Source organism: Drosophila obscura, unplaced genomic scaffold, assembly GCF_018151105.1.
Source record: "Drosophila obscura isolate BZ-5 IFL unplaced genomic scaffold, ASM1815110v1 contig_186, whole genome shotgun sequence".
In the NCBI taxonomy this organism is placed as follows: Eukaryota; Metazoa; Arthropoda; class Insecta; order Diptera; family Drosophilidae; genus Drosophila; species Drosophila obscura.
In genome coordinates, this window is record NW_024542774.1 from 1021365 (window position 1) to 1041562 (window position 20198).

A 20198-nucleotide genomic window follows, 5' to 3' on the forward strand; every position below is an offset into this window, starting at 1 on the left:
TCCCGTTCCCCTTCCCCTTACCAATCTCTTTTTGCGGTTATCCAGTTTTATTTGGCATATGGCCCCCCGCCTCAAAGCACCTGCCTTTATTTTTTCTGCTGCTGCCAAGTTTAATGAGGCGCATGCAATATTTATTTAATAAATAACCTGGCCTTGCCCCCCCACACATACATACATAATTCGCTGAGTTTGATGGCCACACTAAAGCCGAGGCCATTAGGTTGCCACACCAGATGGGGAATATAAATTTTCATTTTCTTATTTTTTTTAGTTTCTAATTAAAGCTGGTTCTATGTTGATGCAGATATAAAAAGAATGCTGAATTGAAAGATAATATATATCAAACATCTGCTCTCAAAAAAGCCTGCCAGGACCCAATTCTGTGTTTTTATTCCTAGAAAATTGATTGAAAGACTGTTTTTCTTGCAGTGATTGAAGCTTGGTATCAGCTTTTTCAAGATTTATCGAATGTAGGTCATAAACACACATTTACATTTTAATGTAATTTTCTTTTTGCTGATAAAATCGAAATGGAACACGTGAGATAAATAAATTCAATTTGCCGTAAAATTTGCACAATTTTTTGTTCCTTGATGAAAAATCAAATAAACAGCATCTGCTTGCAAACAAGACTTTGTAGGAATTACATTTACTCGTATTCAGTAAAAAAATGTATTCCATTATGAATGGGATATTTGATTACAGTTCCGATGCCCATAGCCCTCGATGCATGGGCATAAAAATGCTTTAATTCGATTACTACAATACCAGAGAGAGAAAAAATCCTTAAAGCGAGGCCAAAACGCGGTTCAACGCTGTTCAGCTCGCATCTTGATAGCAGGGGGAATATTCGATGATTTAATGGTAAAGCCGGAGAGCACTTTCAGCCGCTGTGGGCAGCTATTAAAAGCATAGCACTCGCCACTTGACAGCGCCAACCTTGCCACACTCTGCCCCAGACTCAGACCAGGACACCATGCCATACCCATGCTCATGTCCCTTTCTGGTGAGGCAGCCTTGTGCCAGGCACAAACAACTACTATTTTTTAGAAATGGCCTCTGTTTCGGTTTCGCTTGCCGTTGCCGTTGCCTTTTCCTTATTGATAGTGTTTGGCAGGGATGCCCGTACCAAAAGCCTCACGTGTCAATTTATTATAACTTATTCAAGGACGGCAGAATTTTTGTTGTTGTATTTTTTGTTTGCTCGGTATCTGCGTGAAAAATGCCATAAAAAATTAATGCTGACCCGGGAAAAGCAGCGCTGGAATGCGAATGCTCCTAGCAACATGCTCGATATATCTCTGTTTATTGCACATAGCCTTCATCCGTTTCATTCGCCTTTTCTCCTTTTTCCCCCTTCATTTATTTATCCTTCTGCCTCACGAAACTTCCGTTTAAAGTTTATTAGCCGAAGAGAACTTTCCCTTTTGCCATTTTCTGTTGACTCGGCTGGCAGGGGGCCAGAAAATTCTGAGCATTCCTTCAGTTCAGTTTGAAATCGATTGGGTAGCTGCCCGGGGGTTGAATGGCTGTAGAATTCCTTTGAAGTTAATTATTTGAGAGCTGCATCGAAAGTTGAGAAAACTGTCTTGGATATGCCAAAGCAAAAGTTGGCTCATAACACACATGAGAACTTGGCCAGAACGGAGCACATTTTTATTGATTTTCTGACCGTTTTATAGAAGCGATCCAAGTGCGTTAGCTCTTATCGAGTTTCAATTAAAAGGGAAACTTTTCTGCACTTTTAACAAAAAATTAATAGCTTTTTTTCTTTCTGTTTTGTCTCTGCTCTCCACGTTTAATTACAGCAAAAGCCGCAACAAAAATTCAAGCCGTCTTTCGAGGCCACAAAGTGAGAGAAACCATGAAAAAATCGGAAACAAAAACTGTGACCAACAATGGTGCCGCCGCCGCCGCAGCCGCAGCCGCTGCAGAGGTCGAGGAGGCAGCCGGCTCATCGGCAGAACAGACCAAGGCAGAGCTCGAGGCTGAGTTCGATCCAAACGACAAAGGTAAGTGAGAAAGAAGTTGACCCATTGGCTAATGCTGCCAATGCTGCTCCTCCTTCTGTGGCACGCATAGTCCCCATTCAGCTCTGGCCAAAGTTTTCAGCAAATCTGCTTTACAGCTCCCCCATCTCTGTGCTCCAGCTGCTCCCCAGAGCATTCCCCAATTTCTTCTTTCACACATTGTTTGCCGAAGCAGCAGGGTACCACTCCCACTTCCACTTCCACGCCCAGGCCCCACTTCGACTCACAGTTCCGTTTTGCAAGCAAACTTTTCGTGTTGTGCAATCCATTTTCAAGTGTGAAGCAACCAAAATGTTTGTCACAAGCCAAAGTTTCAGCCTTTGCCGGCGAATGATGGTCTGGAGCAAAGCCAAGCCCCACTCTCCCTTGGTGTATTCAGACGCTAACTCCACAGATCCGCCATTCTCATAAATAATACAAAAATCTGCCAAGTGTTGAAGCCATGGAGGAGCGACCAACTTAACCCTATTAAGATGTTACAACCACTGACAGTTTTTAGCCATGATTTGGCTGGGGCGCAATCATGTCGTGGGGCAGAGGAGGCGAAAGCGAAAGCCTCCTCCTGCTCATTAAAAACTTGGAGGAAACTGTTACCGAGGCGCATAACCAGGGAGGACAGCGTAAGGGACTCTCAGTTGCTTTCCAGCCTAAGCTCACGTGTGTGTCACTTCCACAGCACCTCCCTGGGTCCCCATCTATCTCTTTTTCTTTCACTCTCTGTCTCGCTGCCATTGTAGGCTTAATTATAGTGCTGGGCTTGTCTCTGGAGGCGTAACCCCCCTCTTATGCCATTCATATACACATGTATATGAGACGGCTAATTAGGCTCGCACGAGATCTCAAAGAAGAGGCACCGAGCAGAGCAGAGACTCATTCGCCTTTTGTCACTAAGCAAGCCCACACTTAATTTTAGGTGGAAGGAACTAGCAAGATGCGTTCCAGTTGGCCCCAAAAACACTCTAGTCCTTTATGGTTTTTCCTGCACCATAATTTAATCCACTTCTCTCACTTTACGTGAACATTTAACTATTTGAAAGCACCGCCATCGGATCCAGTTAGAACTTCATCATTATTCACAGCTATCGCGCTCCAACGACAAGCTAATGGCGTTGGCCTAGTTGTAAACTTCTGGCCTATAGGGCCGGATTTCAAAACAATATTAACAGCAACAATGGAAGTTGTTTCGTGCAGAGCCGCCGGGTGAAGACTCGGGGAAAAACAAAGAAAAACTGAAAGGCAAACAAGGAAGCCCGCATGTGGCTATGGCCACAACCAAAGCCATTTCTAAGCCCAAAAACAACGATTTTGGGCATTTTATATGCAAATTGGAGTGCACACAAACAAACACACACACACAACTGTCCCCACAAAAAAGGACAAAAATCGAAAGCCATTTGAGGATGGTGGCTTCTTGTGTGCATTTCGCATTTTGGCCATAACGTTTGCGGCGTCGCCAGGTCTTGGCTTACTGGCTCTCTGGGTAATGCCTTTGCTTTGACTTTGTGCATGAAGCATACGGATTCACAAATGCACAAGGCTAACTAGCAAACACATACGTATAAACACGAGCGCCCCACATAAACAAACATGAACGGTGGGCCTACGCATTTGCTCCTAATGTCTTTTGGGTCGTCGAGTTGTTTGTCTGGCGATTTGTTTTTGGGGGGATCTGCTGGCAACAAACGGCAACTCTGGCCTCATTCTAACTGCAGTATCATGCCCCTCACTAATTATAGTTTATGGTGATGCCAATACAGACCTCACTCTCCCGCGCCCGAAATGCCACACAATACCAGCATTTGTCTATAAGTGCGAGTACGCTGTGGTAATTCGAACTACATTCGGCCTGTTCTTTGCTATAATTGGGAGCGGTTTGGTATCCATTCAACAAAAATACATTACGACTATGCAACAACGAAACTGATATGGATGGATTTTTGATCGTTAATCATAAATATTATCATGGAAATAGGTTCAGCCTTTTTACTCTAAATATTGATCTAAAATCTGCGTGACTCAGTTCTAACTCCTTTTAAGAATTAGCAAAGAATGATTAGTATTTATACATACAAATACAAAATGGAACATCTACCATCTGAGCGACAGAGCCCTCGTTCCAGCAGATGTTGTCAGCGGACAGGAACATCATCTACAGCAACAACAGCGATAGAACAGCAGCACAGCGCGCTCTCGCCTAATTGGATTTTCGGTTTTAAGCAAGCTTGTAATTCCATTTACACCGCCAGGAGGCCCACAAAAACACAGAAGACACAGCAGCACCAGTAGCAGCGTTGGGGCAAGAGCCATTTAAGTAAAATGTTAAGTGCTCTTGTTTTTGTTGTATTTGTTCAGCTGCCTCCGACTCTGCCCTCGGTTGCTCGCCCCCCGCCAGTGGCATGAACAAAAAGGCGGATCTAAAAAGCATGCGACATGAGAAAACAAAAAAAAAAAACAAAAAACGTGAATAAAGGAAGAACGACAGCGGCAACATTGACATGAAACACGCACCAAGCAGCCAGCAGGCTTAAAAACATTGTTCGGCCGTTGAATTGGCGATTTTTGTTGTGTCTCTCCATACAAACACTTACACACACACACACACACACAAATGCCCCACAAAGTAGAGAGCAGCGAAGGTAAATGGCAACCCAATAAAACAGACAACAGAATGTGCACGGTGACTGGTAATGGCACGGGGACTGGGACTGGGACTGGAACAGACACCGACTCGGACCTCTAATGTTTGGATAATGCCCGCTTGTCACGAGGTGTCTGCAGGGGAGCAGAAGAGCAGGAGAGTGTCAAGACCTGGACATGCTATGCATTTTGTTAAGCTGCTTTCCAGTGTTTAGGCCAAGTTGGTTTTGTTTAAATATTTCAACAAATGTAGCACCTTTTCATGAAATTCCCCTACAGGCCTGCTGTCCTCTGGTCAACGTGTTTATCGGGGCTTGAGAAAGGTCCCCTCGATAAATATTTAATTGCCATTTGAATGGGAAATTCGACTAAATAATATAGAGAATTTCCCCTCTCCAACAAGTACGAAAATGTTTGCCCAAGTGCAGCTGGGCTTAATTTGAGTGGCTTATGCATTGCTGGCTGGCCCCCGAATAGAGTCAACAAATTAAGAATGTAATTGAAATTTGTTGGCAAACACTTACCCAACGCAATTAATAATAATTCATGACTCAATATCTCATAATTAATTCAAGCCTTTAATCTAGTTAATTATGGGCTGGGATTAGCCGCAAGTCAGGCTAACTTTTAATGAGTTTCGCTGTCAGGCAGAGTCTAGCCATATTTTATAATAAGCCATAAGCAGCTTTTTGTATGGGGGATTAGTATTAAATAAAGTTCTGTTTGAATTCCCGGTAAAGCACCTCTTTAACGCTCTCCTTTCTAGCGAAGCCAGGCAGGGAAATGGGTTAATAGCTGTGCAGAAACTCTGCATGTGTTCCTCAAGGCTTAATGGGGAAACCGCATTTATGTCATAGAAAAATTATCGCCAACCGAAGACAGGATTTGTAGGATGAAAAATTCAAACTGTAATCGGTATATTTCTAAGGGACGCGCCCTTACTGTTTGTCTTTCAAGAAGATTTATTTTCTCCAATAACAAGCCAATGGCAATGGGGGGGAACAACCAAACCAAACCCAAAACAAATCGAATAGAAGCCAGAATAGAACCGAAAACAGGACGAAACCGCAGCACTTTGTTCTGACGGAAATTGAAAAATGGGCTTAGTTCTTATGGTCACCAGACCAGCGAGAAGCAAACGTAGAAGGCCAAAATGAAATGGCAAAATCTTGGCAACCGCAACCCCATTTCTATCTCCGTGTTTTGGCAGGCAAGAACTTTTGCTTACAAATTCCATTTACGAGCTTATTATCGTGGTTCATTTGTCACAATTTGTCGTTATTTCGTAAACCGTACAAAAATAGGAAACTTACCTACCGAAAAAAAAAGGAAACAGAAAATGTTTTGGCAATTAAGGGACATTCTGTCGTGTCGGCCATTTTGTAAGACTCAAATAAAAAATGGAGTCGCCACAGCTGGCAGATGTTCTGGGACAGGGGACCGGCAGGGGTAACAGCAAAAAGATTATTTAAATGAAGATTTATGACAAAAACTCACCAAAGTAATTGTGAAAGTTGGCTGACAATGACGAGCACTGCGCCCGAGCGTTTCTCTGCCAGGTGTTGGATCAGATATTCAGTACAAAGCGTATTACAACTTTTTGGGCTTAATCTCAGCTCAGTCTTATCACTCATTACAAAGTTGGACTCTACAAAAGTTGTTCCACAAGTTAACAAAAATGCTTTTTTGTAGGGACATTTGAAATTTCTCGGCAAGCGAAGGTGTCTAGCTGTTGAGCATTTGCTCATTACGAGTGCGAGTATGTGCCATCGTCTGGGACACTTCATGTACATACATACTCGTAGTATGTATGTTTATTGTTTCTGACACAATTACTTAACAAACGTCAGAGATTTGTACTTTCGCTAATTGTCCTTAAGCCACTACCCTCCGCACGCACACACTGCACTGACATATTTCATATCCCTGCCTTGCATTCAGATAAATTTTGCATTGTAATGGGAATGTGGGTCAAGACCACAGTGAGACCAGTGGCCCACACACACGCAGACACAGCGAAGTGGCAACACGTGTGTTGTGGCTGCTGTTGCGGCTGCTCTCTCTCCTTCTTTCACGCCCAATAATCGCAATAAAGGGCCCACGAAGGACAGGTGCAAAGTGCAGCAGAGGCGGCTCATGATTGATTTCATTCGAGGCAGACCCTTTGGGGATCTGTGGCATTGTGTCAGAAAAGGCTGCAAAGGAGCTTAATGAATGCCTGGAGGCGGACACATAAAAGCGATGCTTGTGCCCAATGGTGGAGGCTGATTATATCTGGTGGGCGGGGGAGTGCTATAAAACGAAGGTCAATTAAGGGCCCAGCTGCAGATAGACCAAAAGTGTGCTAGCGTGACGTGACGGGACCCAAAAGTCTACATTCCCATAGTACGTCAATCAAGGCAAACGTGACCGATGGCCCGAGGCTCGACACATGCAAATCAGTGTGCAAAAACAGCAACTAGAGTGTCTCCGCTTCCCCCGTACCGATAGGGAAATGTGCAGGTGCAACAGTCACTGTGACATTTTGCCCGAGAAAGAAAAGCAAACTCAATTTGTGTGCCCCGACCAGACCAGGCAGCGCATCAAACAGATAGCAAAAGAAAGTTGGAGAAGCAGAAGCGAAAGCAGAGGAAGAGGCAGAACTTGCATGTTGCTGCCTGATGACTGATGCCAGGTTTTTAGACACTATTCCCTTGGATTTTGGGTCTTTGGGCGCAACTCTGACAGGACACGCAGTGTACGTGAGCGGCTTGCGACATGGGTTACATGACCGTCGACACCAGAAAATCCCCTTAAGTCCAAAACAGGGTGCCATGGAAAACGTTTTCGTTGGAAAATCACAAAAGTTTCTGAACAAAAACACACAAAATCGTGGACATGGAAAAACTTTTAAAGAAATTGCGACGATTTTTGTTGGGGGAATGTCGGTAAACACAACTGGGGACAGGTTGATTAGTGCCAGGCGAGTGGCAACAGCAACGATAAGCCTGGCAAGGCAGTTGGCCCTCACTCGGCTTCCAGTGACCAACCCGTGTGTGCCCAAGAATATCCATAGAATTACGAAGCAATTTGCACGTCTTGCAGTTATTTTTAAATATTTTATAAATAAACATGCAAACTGGCACATACATAAATGCAACGGCAGCGTACGGCAGCACGTGCTGGCGGCTTGGGTCACGTTGCGTATACGACGCCGTGTGTCCGTAATTTGATAAAGGAGCGGAGGAGCAGATGCCATAAGTTCCGACTGCTCTACGGCTCCAGCTACTTCCGGTTCGTATGGCCCTGCCAAATGCTTATCTTGGGCAAACTCTAATTATGCTTAGCGAATTAACGCAAACCGTTCTCTCAGACAATATTTGCCAGGGGAAAGGAAGTGGAAATGGAAGTAGAAGTAGTGATGGGGGGAAGTGAAGAAGGTAACCTTAGCTCGCAGAGAAGCGCGCAAATCTGCTGGGTAAATTGGCCATGTTAAGTACATACATATATATATACATATATACATATATATATATATTATATGCATGCACTCTTGTTGCTTTAGTGTTGGGCAAAATCTGAACAAGGCCAAGGGAAATGTAATCAGAAACGAAATTTTTTAATGAGAATTTCCCCAGCATTTGCATAACTGCACAAAAGCAATGGGGAAAAAACTGAGAAAAATGCAAAATGGCAGCTGAGGATATGATGTAATTTGGTAGTCGACAAAGCTACAAAAATTCACTGGCGCCTAGGAACGGAACACTTCATAAATTGATATTCCTTCAGCCAGGGGCACACGTAGCCGTATGCAGAGAGAACTTTTACACAATTACCCAGTAATTACATTGACCATCAATCCTGAAAAAGTCAGCTTATTAGGGCCAAGAACTATGGGACACGTAGGACGGAGGTGTCACGCGTGACTCGACCGCAGCCACATGGGTCCGGATGCACGAGCTGTGAGTGTTTCAAATGGAGCTTAATTCTGTGGTTCTCTACGCGTCGTCCTTCCTTCTTCTGCACTCGTGGCAGATTAAATATGCAGGAAATATGCGTCCCATTGCGTCCAGCGTTGCGTATACGTAACGAGATTAGCCCAAGCGACGTGAGGGGCCCAAAAAGCCATGAGGGGAACGGAAAAGGAAGAGCGGGCAGGAATCAGCAAACAACGAATACCGAACACTCTGAAGAGCGCTTGGGGAATAATTCCGCGTATGATTTCGATTATTTTGCTTTTATACAAGCGCTCGGGGAGTCATAGAAGATTTACTGCCATTGTGGGCAACAGTTCTCTCTCGAATTGAAATACAATCAAGGCTACAGGGTACCCCAAGGAGGAGCAGGAGCTCGAAATAATAATGATTGCAGTGCTGGGATCAGAAATAACGATACGCTGAACTATTACACTATATTATATACAAAATTGTGGGAGCTAAAACATATGTTGGGCACTTGCAGGCTAATTGAAAATAGTTTACAATGAATTGAGGCAATTGCTGGAGCATCATCTAAAGTTGTAATTGGCCAAGGAACCCTCAACAAGTTTCTTGCAAACTTTTTTATATAGCCCAATTTTTTGTGTGGTTTTGTGGCATGGGCTAAGTGGCCACTTGACAGCAGATGCAACAGTCTTAAAAACCAACCCTTTACATTCTTTTTTGTTTTCCTTCTCTTAGAGCTCTGCCATGCAGCACTGAAGATTCAGTCCACATTCCGTGGCCATTTGGCACGCAAACTGGTCAACAAGGATGCGCCCGAGGATGAGGACATCCAGGAGATAACCAAGAAGGTTGCCGAGGAATTGGACATAGATCTGACCGATCCGGAGTTGAACAAGGCCGCCACCAAGATCCAGGCCTCGTTCCGTGGCCACAAGACACGCAGGGACACCCAGCCCGAATAAGGGAATCACCATTTGAATTTTGTTGGTCATGGCTTAAAAGAATGAAAAAAGTCACTGAAAAATATTTAGTAAAATAGAAATGAAACAGAAAAACAAAAAAACAAAAAAAAATTGGTAAATTGTAAATGTGCAAAAGGCCGATCGAGACGAGGGCACACAATTGTAATCTTTTAAGTGAATGTACGTTTAACTAAATGGAAAAACCAAAGAAAATCTCATAATGATTATACAATACATATTAGATACCATAAGTCGATGGGCAAAGGTTTGAATAATTTTGCTTAGCTTTAAAGAGCTGTAGGGAGGGAGCATTGTTTGAGAATATTAGAATGTTATTATTTTCAGGCTTTTCTTGCTAGTTGAAAATCTCTCAATTAATCGGAAAACTGAGTTAATTAATATTTAATTAAACTTAAATTTAATTTTGGTTGTCGAACTTAGGATTTACCAAAGCAATCCCAAAACAGTAACTAAACCTAAACCAAACTAAAACTAAAACTAACTAAAAAAAAGAACGTTAAATGAAAACCAGTTAAATTGCAAAAGTAATACTTAATGTTACAATAACAACTACAACAACAACAGAATGGTAATTAAAGGCACGATGTTCCATATAAAATTTATTGTAGACAAATCGACAAATGCAAGGAAAATGCTGAACAAATTTTTGGGAAAACATTTTTCCGTTTTTGTCTGGCCAAAGCCAAAAGTCAAAGAAATTTAATTGTACCTACATGAAGATATACATATATATATATAAAAAGATAAACATGAATTATAACCAATGAAACTCAATGTTGTTTCACATTAAGAGGGGTATCCGAGCAACAGGAAGCAGCTACGAAACGTCAACACAATTTTTCAGCCTCTGGGCTCTATATACGAGTATGTTGTATGTAGGAAAACTGATACATACAATTGATAAACCAAAGCAAATCGAAAGGCGATAACTAATCTGGTGGCACAATTTTTCGTTTTTCTACCAAGTGTATTACCAATTTGTCTACTTAACAAGAGCAAAAATATAACCGAAACGAAACCCAAAAACAAAACAAAAAGGATGCGGGGAAAAACTGAACCACATATACATACGATTATGTATGTATGTGCTTATATAACTATACAAACCAAATACAAGTATTAGAGCAAGTTGAATTGGAAAACTTTTAAGCTACAGCCCAGAACTGGGAGCCTAAGCCACTAAATAAATGTTTAAAATTCAAATTAATTAATTTAAACTAATGGAGAGCATTGAAATTATATTAGAGATCAACGTCAAATTCAAGTAAATTGCATATGAAAACATTACCTAAATCCAAACAAGCAAATGGCTAAAGCAGATACATATTTGTTCATAGCTGATGGAGAAAACAGGATAAAACAGATACAGATGACAGACAGCATACAGCAAGCATGCCTATCATACAAGATGAAAAACCAAAAACAAAATGTGTCCCAACTAAATTTTAATTGAGTAATAAAAATAAATACAATAAAAATAATAAATGAAGCCATTTTAGTTGATCATTTCGAGAGCAAAGGCTTGGAGCAGCACGCCCTAGGAGCATACTATTACCCCGCTAATACCCTAACCTTACCTTAAATAGTAAAAGCTGATCTGCTCAACAGCTTACCATCATCATTATCATAGCCTGGCCAGTGTGGCATTAGTCCTCAAGCATCCTCCAGCGCTCGGTGCACATGGCCAACATTTAACGATTTTTTTTGTTGCCACCTCAAGAGCTCTAGAGCTCCTCCAGCACTGCAGTGGCTTCCTGCTGCTGCTGTTGCTGCTGCTGTTGCTGCTGCTGCTGGTTCTGCTGTCGCTGCCATTACCACTGCAATTGTCAGTTGTCAAGGACGTTTGCCCATTTTGAAGGGATCTGGATTGTGGTTTAAAAATAGACAAATTCCGGCGCACTTTCTTGGCAAAATATTAATATGCATACATATACATTATATTGCGGCGTACCTAATGTAGTTAGACGGTGGGGCATCAGACGTGGCAAGGTCAACCGCAGAAGCACACTCCGTCAGTTAGAGTTTCGACTGGGCCACACTTTCAGCTGGGCCGAGACCACTGTGCTTACGGCTGACAAGAACTTCACTGACAGTTTTAGCCCAAGACATTTTCATGACAATGACGAGGACTGCTGTGGCGTTGACGACGAGGACGAGGACCACGAGGAGCATGATGCTGATGCTCATGATGATGGTAAGGCCGACTCTGACAATGCTTGACCTAGATGGGCTTGTGTGGAGGTTTCTAGTGGAGGTAAGTCCCGGGCAAAGGCAAGCACTTGAGACGTCAGAGGAGTGGCGAAAGGACTTTCACAGCATTACGCCTTGCGCCAATGTTTACAGGCAGAGTCAAAGCCAACAAATATTTAAGTTCTCATGCAATCACACATATACACACACACACACATACATACTCGAACAGAGTAAAGAGAGACGGAGCGAGCCCCCCAGAGAGTGGAAAATTGCGAAACTGAAAATTGCCAGTAAAATTGCCTTAAATCCACGAAAAGTGCACCATCAGAATGGGCCAAGGGTAGGTGTGACTTTCAAATTAAACTTGCCACCAAAAAGAGAACCGTATAGACGCAGAGGTGCACCCACAGATACACACCCGGCGGCAGGTTACCAGAGCAATTTGCATTCCATTGCATGGGTGCATGTCAATTTGGGATCTCATTCCTCTGAAAATTCCAGGAACGTCTAAAGTGCTCGAAGCATTCAGCTGACTGGTTTTTTTTTGTTTCACTTGTTTTATGTGTCGCTTCACGGCTCACAAATATTTCAGCCCTTGAATTTATGCGTGGTTCCGTCTGTGCTGATATCTATGCAAACGCTGGTTCTGGCTATGGCTCTGACTCTGGCCTCTGCCACTGCTACGACTCCTGCCCCTGTGCTGTGGCCTCTCTGTGCAACATGGCGTATGCGCAATTTATGAGGCTTGCAGAACAAAGCGTTGTGTAAGTGCTGGAGCAACAAGAACGACAGGGGGGCCTTTCGTAATGGAGCATTCGTGAGTGCATGGAGTGTCATGTAAGCCCTGCGAGTGGGCAACAAATTTTCAGCTTTTTTTGATGGCAGATTGCAATTTGTATTTGATGGGAAACACATATATTTTTGAAGTCGGAGACCCTTCCAAAAGGGTAAATAAAAGCCAATCATCCATTTTTATAGCACTTTCTGCTTATCGATCTGCAGTGAATTCCCCGGTCTTTGCACTGCCAGCCTTTTAGCTCCTAAAATGTTCATCTCAAGAGAAAATCCACTGACAATTCGATTGAGTCAACGCACACAGCCACACCGCTTTTCCACGTTGCATTTGTGGGGCTGCACACGTGCACGGCTATCGCACATTTGCAGTGAGTGGCATGGGGCGGCACCGCCACCGTCCCCCTCTCCATCAACTTTCAATTTCTGAGACCAGTTTCGAGCGGGGCGCAGCAACGAACGGCAGACAGGCCACAGCGGGTGGGCCGCAACGGAAGGCACATGAATCCGTGCCAAGTAAGCAACAGCATCACATCAAAAAAGCCACCATTCCGGCTCTGGCTCCGGCTCCGGCTACGTCTCCGGCAGCTGCGTCAGCTGCTAATGTTCACACCTTTTGTGCGGATCCCAACCGCAGAGTAAGGATGGGGCAAGAGTGCAGGGTGCTTGCCACTCGGTACGCATTCAAATTGGTAACTGTTACTGCCACTGCCACTCCCACTGGCTCTTCCGACACGTGGCAGAAGTCTAAGTTCAAGTAGAGCAGCTGCATCTGCTGATTAGATATCCTGGGCATTTTACGGAGCTTACGCTTCTCAGAAAAGTTAAGGTAGCCATCTGCTTGCTGTAGTTTCGAATGAATTTCTTATATTATTTACAGAATTTCCCCCAACTGAGCTGGTCTCGCTTGACCAGGACCAGCAGCGTGAACTGACTGACCTGGCTGACAGGGTGAGTCTTAGTGTAATTTTTTGGCCAGCTGCCAGGACAGTACGTCCCGCCCACCGTTTGACAGCCTGCAATTGCAGATCGTAAACAAGTTGTTTACCATCATTTTGGTCCTGTCCCCCCTCCCAGTCCATTGATTGCGGTGGTTCATTATTGCCACCGCCAGACAGCTGCGCCCCGAGCGAAAAATTGTTTTATCCTTGAAATATTTTCCCCCTAAGAAGAGACTACAGGCATCTATGAAGATATTAAAGTGAAGAACATTCAACATGAAGGGCATTGGTTCCACGGGAAAATATATTCGACTTTCTTTGGCATACCACCATGTGGTATATGTTTATGTGCAGCTAAACCAATTCAATTCCCTGTGGTCAGCGCCGTCAGCATGTTGAACGGACTAATCATAGCCTGACCCTTTACCATCTCCACCCACCTCAAAATGAATGTAATTTGAGTTATTATTATGTGTGCCATAGGCCCCGACCGTAGACCTAGAGGCGCAGAAAATGTCACATGGCTGTGACGCATTATTACATCCAGGCCATAGACCAGACATACATATTTACGTATGTCCTCTGCGGTGCGGGGCGAGCAGCGACCATCCTGCCAAGACCTGTCCACCTGTCCAGCTGTCTACCTGTCTAAAATTACACACACTCAAACCAGAACGAGAGTAGAGCGGGGCGGAACATTAAATTTGCCACCCGATTATTCAATTTACACGCGACAGGCGGAAATTTTGTGCGGATAATAATAATAAAACTAAAGCGGACCCAAACAAAAAATCGATGGCCATTCAGGATTTACGGAGCACACGGTTTGTAGGTGGTGGGGAGGGGGAGGGTGTGCGTATATCTTGTTTATATTTTGTTGCAGCTTCCGATATATTTGTATTTATGTATTTTTCGTGCTGCCTGAATGCATAAATGCAACAAAATGTGGCAGTATTTCAGCGCAATCCCCTGCCAACGATTCACGGTATCTTTTATTTGACTTTTTTCCAGGCAAACGATTCGTAACCATTCAGAAATCAACATTCGAATGGGAATACCAACTGTCGTTGGTGAAAATAATCGAAAGGCGAAGCCGTAACGTAACCCTTTTCCCACATCATTTTCGTTGGTGTTTGGAACTTAATAAAAGTTTTGATTGAGGTGCAAATTGAGAGCCATTTCAGTTTAAATTCGGCAGCATATTGAACACTTTCAGCAAAATTGACAAAGGATTGAGGCGACTAGCGACTAGCCGAAGCGGAGTGCGGACAGGTTTCTGAAGACTTTTGTTCCGAGAAAAGCTTTGTCGGCCCCCAAACCCCCAAAAAAAACCACACACACACGAAAAAAAATAAAGGAAAAAACCAACCAAATGGCATATAATTTTTCATGCTTTTATTTTTGTTTGGTTCCCTGTGCATCCTTTTATTCCCGAAAATACTATAAATTATGTTTATGTTCTGAGGGGTTCGCGTGTGGCTTAGTCCAAAAATTAGTTGTCATTAGATTTAATAGTCTCGGCCCACCTTTTGTTTGTTTGTTTATTATTAATGCTGCAGAGCCAAATGGACTCGTTGAGCTCATTATGTCTGATAAGATCGTGGATTACGGGTCTGACTACGAGCCAAAGTAGAATTTTTCACACTTTTTGGCCATACTATTCCACTGCTTGCCCAGCGGACACTTTCTTCGACCACCGCAATGGACGATTATCAAAATCAATACCACAATCAGCTGAGAAAGTTTCATAGCGAGTGAGCCATTGGCCCATTTGTCCCCCAAAACGTACCCCACAATGTATTGATTAGTCAAGGCTTTGTGCAGAACCGCACCGCACCGCACCGCCGCGTCCGCTCAGCTCACAGGCATTTGTCACATACTCTGGAAATGTAGCTGTAACTGTAACTGTGAGGTCGCAACGCTCCAGAGCGCATTCCCAAGCGGTGATGAAGATGAAAAATGTGTCATGCCAACACCTGCGGCAGTTCTGAGTGGAGGAAGCAATATATATATATAGACTGAAGCCGAAAGTGTAGCCACAAAACATGATAGGAGCATCAACCAATGCGGGGAACAGGCGAATATTTCACGATTAAACTCTCCCACAGACACAGCGTAGAACAGCTCACGATGCGTATGCGTATGCGTAATTTGCTTGAGGGCTTTGCCCAGATTTATCTGCATTTGTATACATTTATGCCGACATTTATGGCTTTGCTATGGTAATGAGTGCGGGGGCAGTGGTCTTATTTGATTGGAAGGAAAAGGCCATAGAAAGGATATTTGTATTGCAAAACGAGCTGCGAAAGACCTTGAATAATAACTCCAAAATTTGATTATATAATTTATGTGTCCAGCCACAAAGTAGAACACTTTCTAGCACAACTTCTCTGGGGCTTACACGGCCCAGCCCCCACATACCACCGTTTGTCCTTCGTCACTTGCCATAATGTCGACACTGTTAAAAATTCCAACAAAAACTTGTGGCCCAACGAGCGGGGCGGCGCGTATGTATGATATGCGCTTCACAAACTTTGTCCGCCGCTATAGCAAACGAAACTTTGGATGCCAACTTTATTGGGAAAAATTCACTGCTTAAACGCCGCATACACAACTGAGATCCACTCAGTTAACTTTATTGGGGAAGTGCACAATTTAAATTCCCAACAGATCTGGGGTCAAATGCGCAGGAATACATTCAAATGTTCGCCCAAATTAGAAAAGTTCACGATGCCCTGTTCGGGTTCTTCATCAAGAATCTTTAGAAGGGCCCAAGTGCGTAAACTGATGGCGCTGAAATTGGCCAGCACCAAGATTTTGAAGAACAGAACTTTGGCAAATTCCAAAAACAAATACCGCATACTGTCGCCATCACAGATACCGATCAAAATAGCCAGAGTCCAGAAGGTAATCAGCACACTTTTGATCCACTGATAGAGGAATGACGCCAGGTAGGGGACAATAAGCATTAGTAGAGGATACGGAAAGGTGTCCCACATTTTGCGAGTGACACAATATCCATAAAAGCTGCACCGAGAGTAAAGGTACAGGAAGAGCGCCACACCTGTCGATTTGAAGAGGAATAAGATTTCACCTCGCAGACTGAAGCCGATCTGTGACTTATATGACAGCAGAATCTTATGGTCATGGCTCCAGAGCCCAGAACTCTCCAAGTGCTCGTTGACCTTGGGAACAACGTTGGCCGCGTGCAGCATTACCCACAGATAGGCATGGGACCACAGTAGCCTCAGCACAAGCATTATCCAGCGAGTGTACTTGTGTTCCACGTACTGATGGTGCGGCATCTTCAGGATGAATCGAAAGATTAGAGTATTAAAATGTTTGTTTTTTACTTACGATAAGCACTACCTACTTGTATTATTACATATATGATTAGTAGCTATCAGGCTTCTATGATGGATTGTACTAAATGAGCTCTTTAATTCCAGTATTCAGCTTCTTTAAGTTCTCTATTACGAAACATATTCCCTATCATAATCGCATATAAACACCTTCTTGAGTGGGAAAACAACAACAATGAAAACACCACACAATGGGTCTCTGTATGTCTCAGTAAAAGTCAATTAAATTTGCATAATTTCCATATTAATGGCACAAAAGAAACACAAGACTCAACCGATGAAACTGTCACTCCTTTCTCCCTCTCTCTGCCGCTCATTCATCCTCTTCATTGCCCACTCTTTTGCATCTCACTTTCTCTCTCTCTCTCTCTGGTTCAATGGAACACTCACTAGGATAGCCATGGGGACGGACTGTCAGACGACATTGCCGCTGTTTCTGACAGCTCTGATTGAGGCCATCATTGACAGTGTTAGAGCGACGATGCCCGGCTCGACTGGCATCTAGGAAATGGCCAGTTAGAGCGCTGATTGCATGGGTTGCGGCCTCTGCACTGATGGAGAACTGGTAGAAGTGGCCGCCATTGTGGTGCGAATGAGAGATGACTCCACACAGTTGCTGAAAGCTGCTGGAAAATGTCTTTTGCACTTAAGCTGGCGCACAAATTGCTATGCTAATAAATCGACAGACATACGAGTACAATGTGTATGGTGGTATGTTTGTATGCCACTTATAGATGGCTCGGTGTAGGGGTAATAAAGCAATCTATAGGATATCAGCCAGACAAACAACGTGGCACATCATTTCTTACCCCCACACCAGTACCAGTACCAGCACCAGCACCAGCAGGTGCAAAAGGCAATCGAAGAGGTATGAAAAACATGTCTTATCAACATTTATGACACTTTTATGAAGCTCTCATCCACACAGGTACAGGCGTGTTAAACTTTGCCGTTAGTGGAAGGGAAAATCATTGAGGCGCAAAATGGAGCAATAATCTTGGCACAGTGGGAAAGTAAAAGGGTATGGGGCCACAGATGGGGAGTGAGGAGTGGAGTGTGTGTAAGTACATATCGATAGTTTGCGGAAGCTTACCACCTTGTCCTGTCAGTTGGTCAATGCGGCCTTGGACGCATAAAAGTCAGCTTAACACACCTGTGTACTTACATCCATATATGTATGTATGTACCAAATATGACAGATACTCGTATATATAAGGGGATATACATACACATATGTATGTAAAAGGACAGGCACACAGTCACATCGGATGGCTTATATTGAACGACACAAAATAATTAAGTTCCCATATTGATGTCTTTACTGAGCTCAGGTTCGTTCTACCTTTTACCACATCCACTCCATCAGCAGCATCATGATTAAAAACGATGATTGCGCACAGCTGGACCCCAGTTGGGAATAAATAGACTATACGGACGTACACATACATCAGGGCTAAGGCAACAAAAAAAATATATTACTTTTCCAAACAGGGTGTTTGCTGTGGAGTTGAAAAATTAAGATTAATGAAGGGGTCCACTTGGAAGGGGCACCATTATCGCAATTGCTACATCTTCAGTTTAAGGTTTCCTGTTTACAAATACCCCCACCAATCACCCTGTTTGCTGGCCAACTTCCATTGACTGAACTGGCCATCATTTGCCTTTACCGAGGGAGCACTGCGGGCCTTTTAAATATTTGATATAGCAAATAATTTGATTGCAAATCTGTACCGAGAAGATATTTAATATTCCGCTTAAAGTTTTAAACGTGAAATGGTCAGGTAATCCTGCAAAATATAAGTAAGTACCACCATTTGCTGGCGCTCGCCTAATGAACTGAACATTTCTATATGTAGTTGCCATTTCCTCTGTGTATTGGCCAGGGTCCTTCGGGTCTGTTTCGGGCCATTTATGGCATTCATCTGGTAATCAATGTAATAATTGCAAAATTCCTTGATTGCCGTGCTGTTGCACTTTGCTCCTGGCCAAGCTTTAATTATGTGGAGCCCTCCACTAATGAGCAGCTCAGCACGTGGACTGGTCCCAAACTGGAGATGGAACCTAATTAGTTGGTTGGTTGGCTGGTTGGTTGGCTGGTTGGTTTGTTTGGTTGCTAGGTAGAGTCTCTCGGACGTAAGCCGTTGATGAGGTTTAATGATGCTGAAGCGAAAGCTAAAGGTTAACGAATGGCAAACGATTGGCCATTAAGGCAGGAGCAAGAAATAATGTCTGATCATTGGCAGTTGGCTCCACTTCAGTTTACCCCACCTGCAGTCCCACAAGTACTATTATCCGTATCACACTTAACTCCCATGGGAACGTGGGTACCCAGTACATATGTAAATCCTATGGGAGATCCTATTGCATAACTTGTCACAGATTCGTTGGCAATCTGAACAAACGCCTCCCTGCTTATGCTAATGTCTTTCTCTTGTCCCGAGGCCAGAGCCAGACAGATAACCGCAGACACAAATTGTTCCTGTGGCAGCACCTTCAGCAGGGCGCGAATCTGACGCTCACACATTCCATGACTGCACAACAAAAGGTCAGATGTCAAACAGGAAATATGCGAAGTATGGGAAACGACCTACGAGGAGGCGCGGGAAGCCAGCAGCGAGAGTGTGTCCTGGCCCTAAAGTGTAGGTGGGAAGTAGAGTGAAGGGTGGACTGTAGATTGTGGCTTCCAGAGACAACCGAAGGCCCAAACAAGAAACCTAATTGAATTTATGCTAATTAGCCAACCGTGACTGGGGCATACAGTGTTAATTATGGGAGCCAAAGCATACGGGGCGGGGCGTATGTGCAATGCCACACTGAAATTCTAATCAATTGTTGGCCACATTTGCATATAATGGCCATGAAGTCTGCCTCGAGACAGCAAGGGCAGCCAACTGGAGAACACACAGCCAAACACACATTTTACCAATCAAAAATCGATGAAATCGATGGATAAGTACCTATCATAGCCGCTTCACTTTTAATTAAATAAAAACCCATCGAATTTACAGCTGATTGATTCCTCGACCGGAGTACAATCATGTCCTGCACTTCTTGTTTTGCAGTTCTGGGAGCCATCCACTCAATCCATATGGGCATGTGCCCGTTGCGAGCCATCCCCCGCGATGAGAACCCTTCAATCATTTTTGTTTCATGATTTATTCATCTAGACACTCGAAATATATTTTTTTCAACCGGTTGGATCTGCAGCAGCCGCAACATTTTAATGGCATTTTTAGCAAGCGATGTGCGGTCCCGGAATAGCCCATTAAGTTGCTCCTCATCTGAGTGGGTTGAGCTGGAGCAAGGAAGGCTTGGGAGCGGGAACAGATGCAAATTC

The 20198-nt window shown here is 43.7% G+C and overlaps 2 protein-coding genes across 4 annotated transcripts in view; one reads left to right on the forward strand and one right to left on the reverse strand.

Annotated features, from left to right (window-relative positions):
- Positions 1–9747, forward strand: part of LOC111072601 — a 41067-nt gene extending 31320 nt beyond the window's left edge. For both annotated transcript variants that reach the window (XM_022364576.2, XM_022364578.1), the window contains exons 2-3: positions 1809–2012; positions 9326–9747. In XM_022364576.2, the coding sequence (XP_022220268.1) occupies positions 1809–2012; positions 9326–9552 (431 nt within the window). In that variant the 3' untranslated portion in view covers positions 9553–9747. The remainder of the gene's footprint in view (positions 1–1808; positions 2013–9325) is intronic.
- A 6347-nt stretch (positions 9748–16094) lies between these two features.
- LOC111072609 lies at positions 16095–16978 on the reverse strand. 2 transcript variants are annotated; one of them, XM_022364589.2, is made up of 2 exons: positions 16873–16978; positions 16095–16804 (listed from the first exon to the last, which is right to left on the reverse strand). In XM_022364589.2, exon 2 carries the CDS (start codon positions 16802–16804, stop codon positions 16178–16180), a length of 627 nt encoding a protein of 208 aa, XP_022220281.2. In that variant the 5' UTR covers positions 16873–16978; the 3' UTR covers positions 16095–16177. The 2 variants fall into 2 exon arrangements, with proteins under 2 accessions (XP_022220281.2, XP_022220282.2); XM_022364590.2 differs by having other exon boundaries at positions 16857–16897.
- Positions 16979–20198: the final 3220 nt, after the last annotated feature.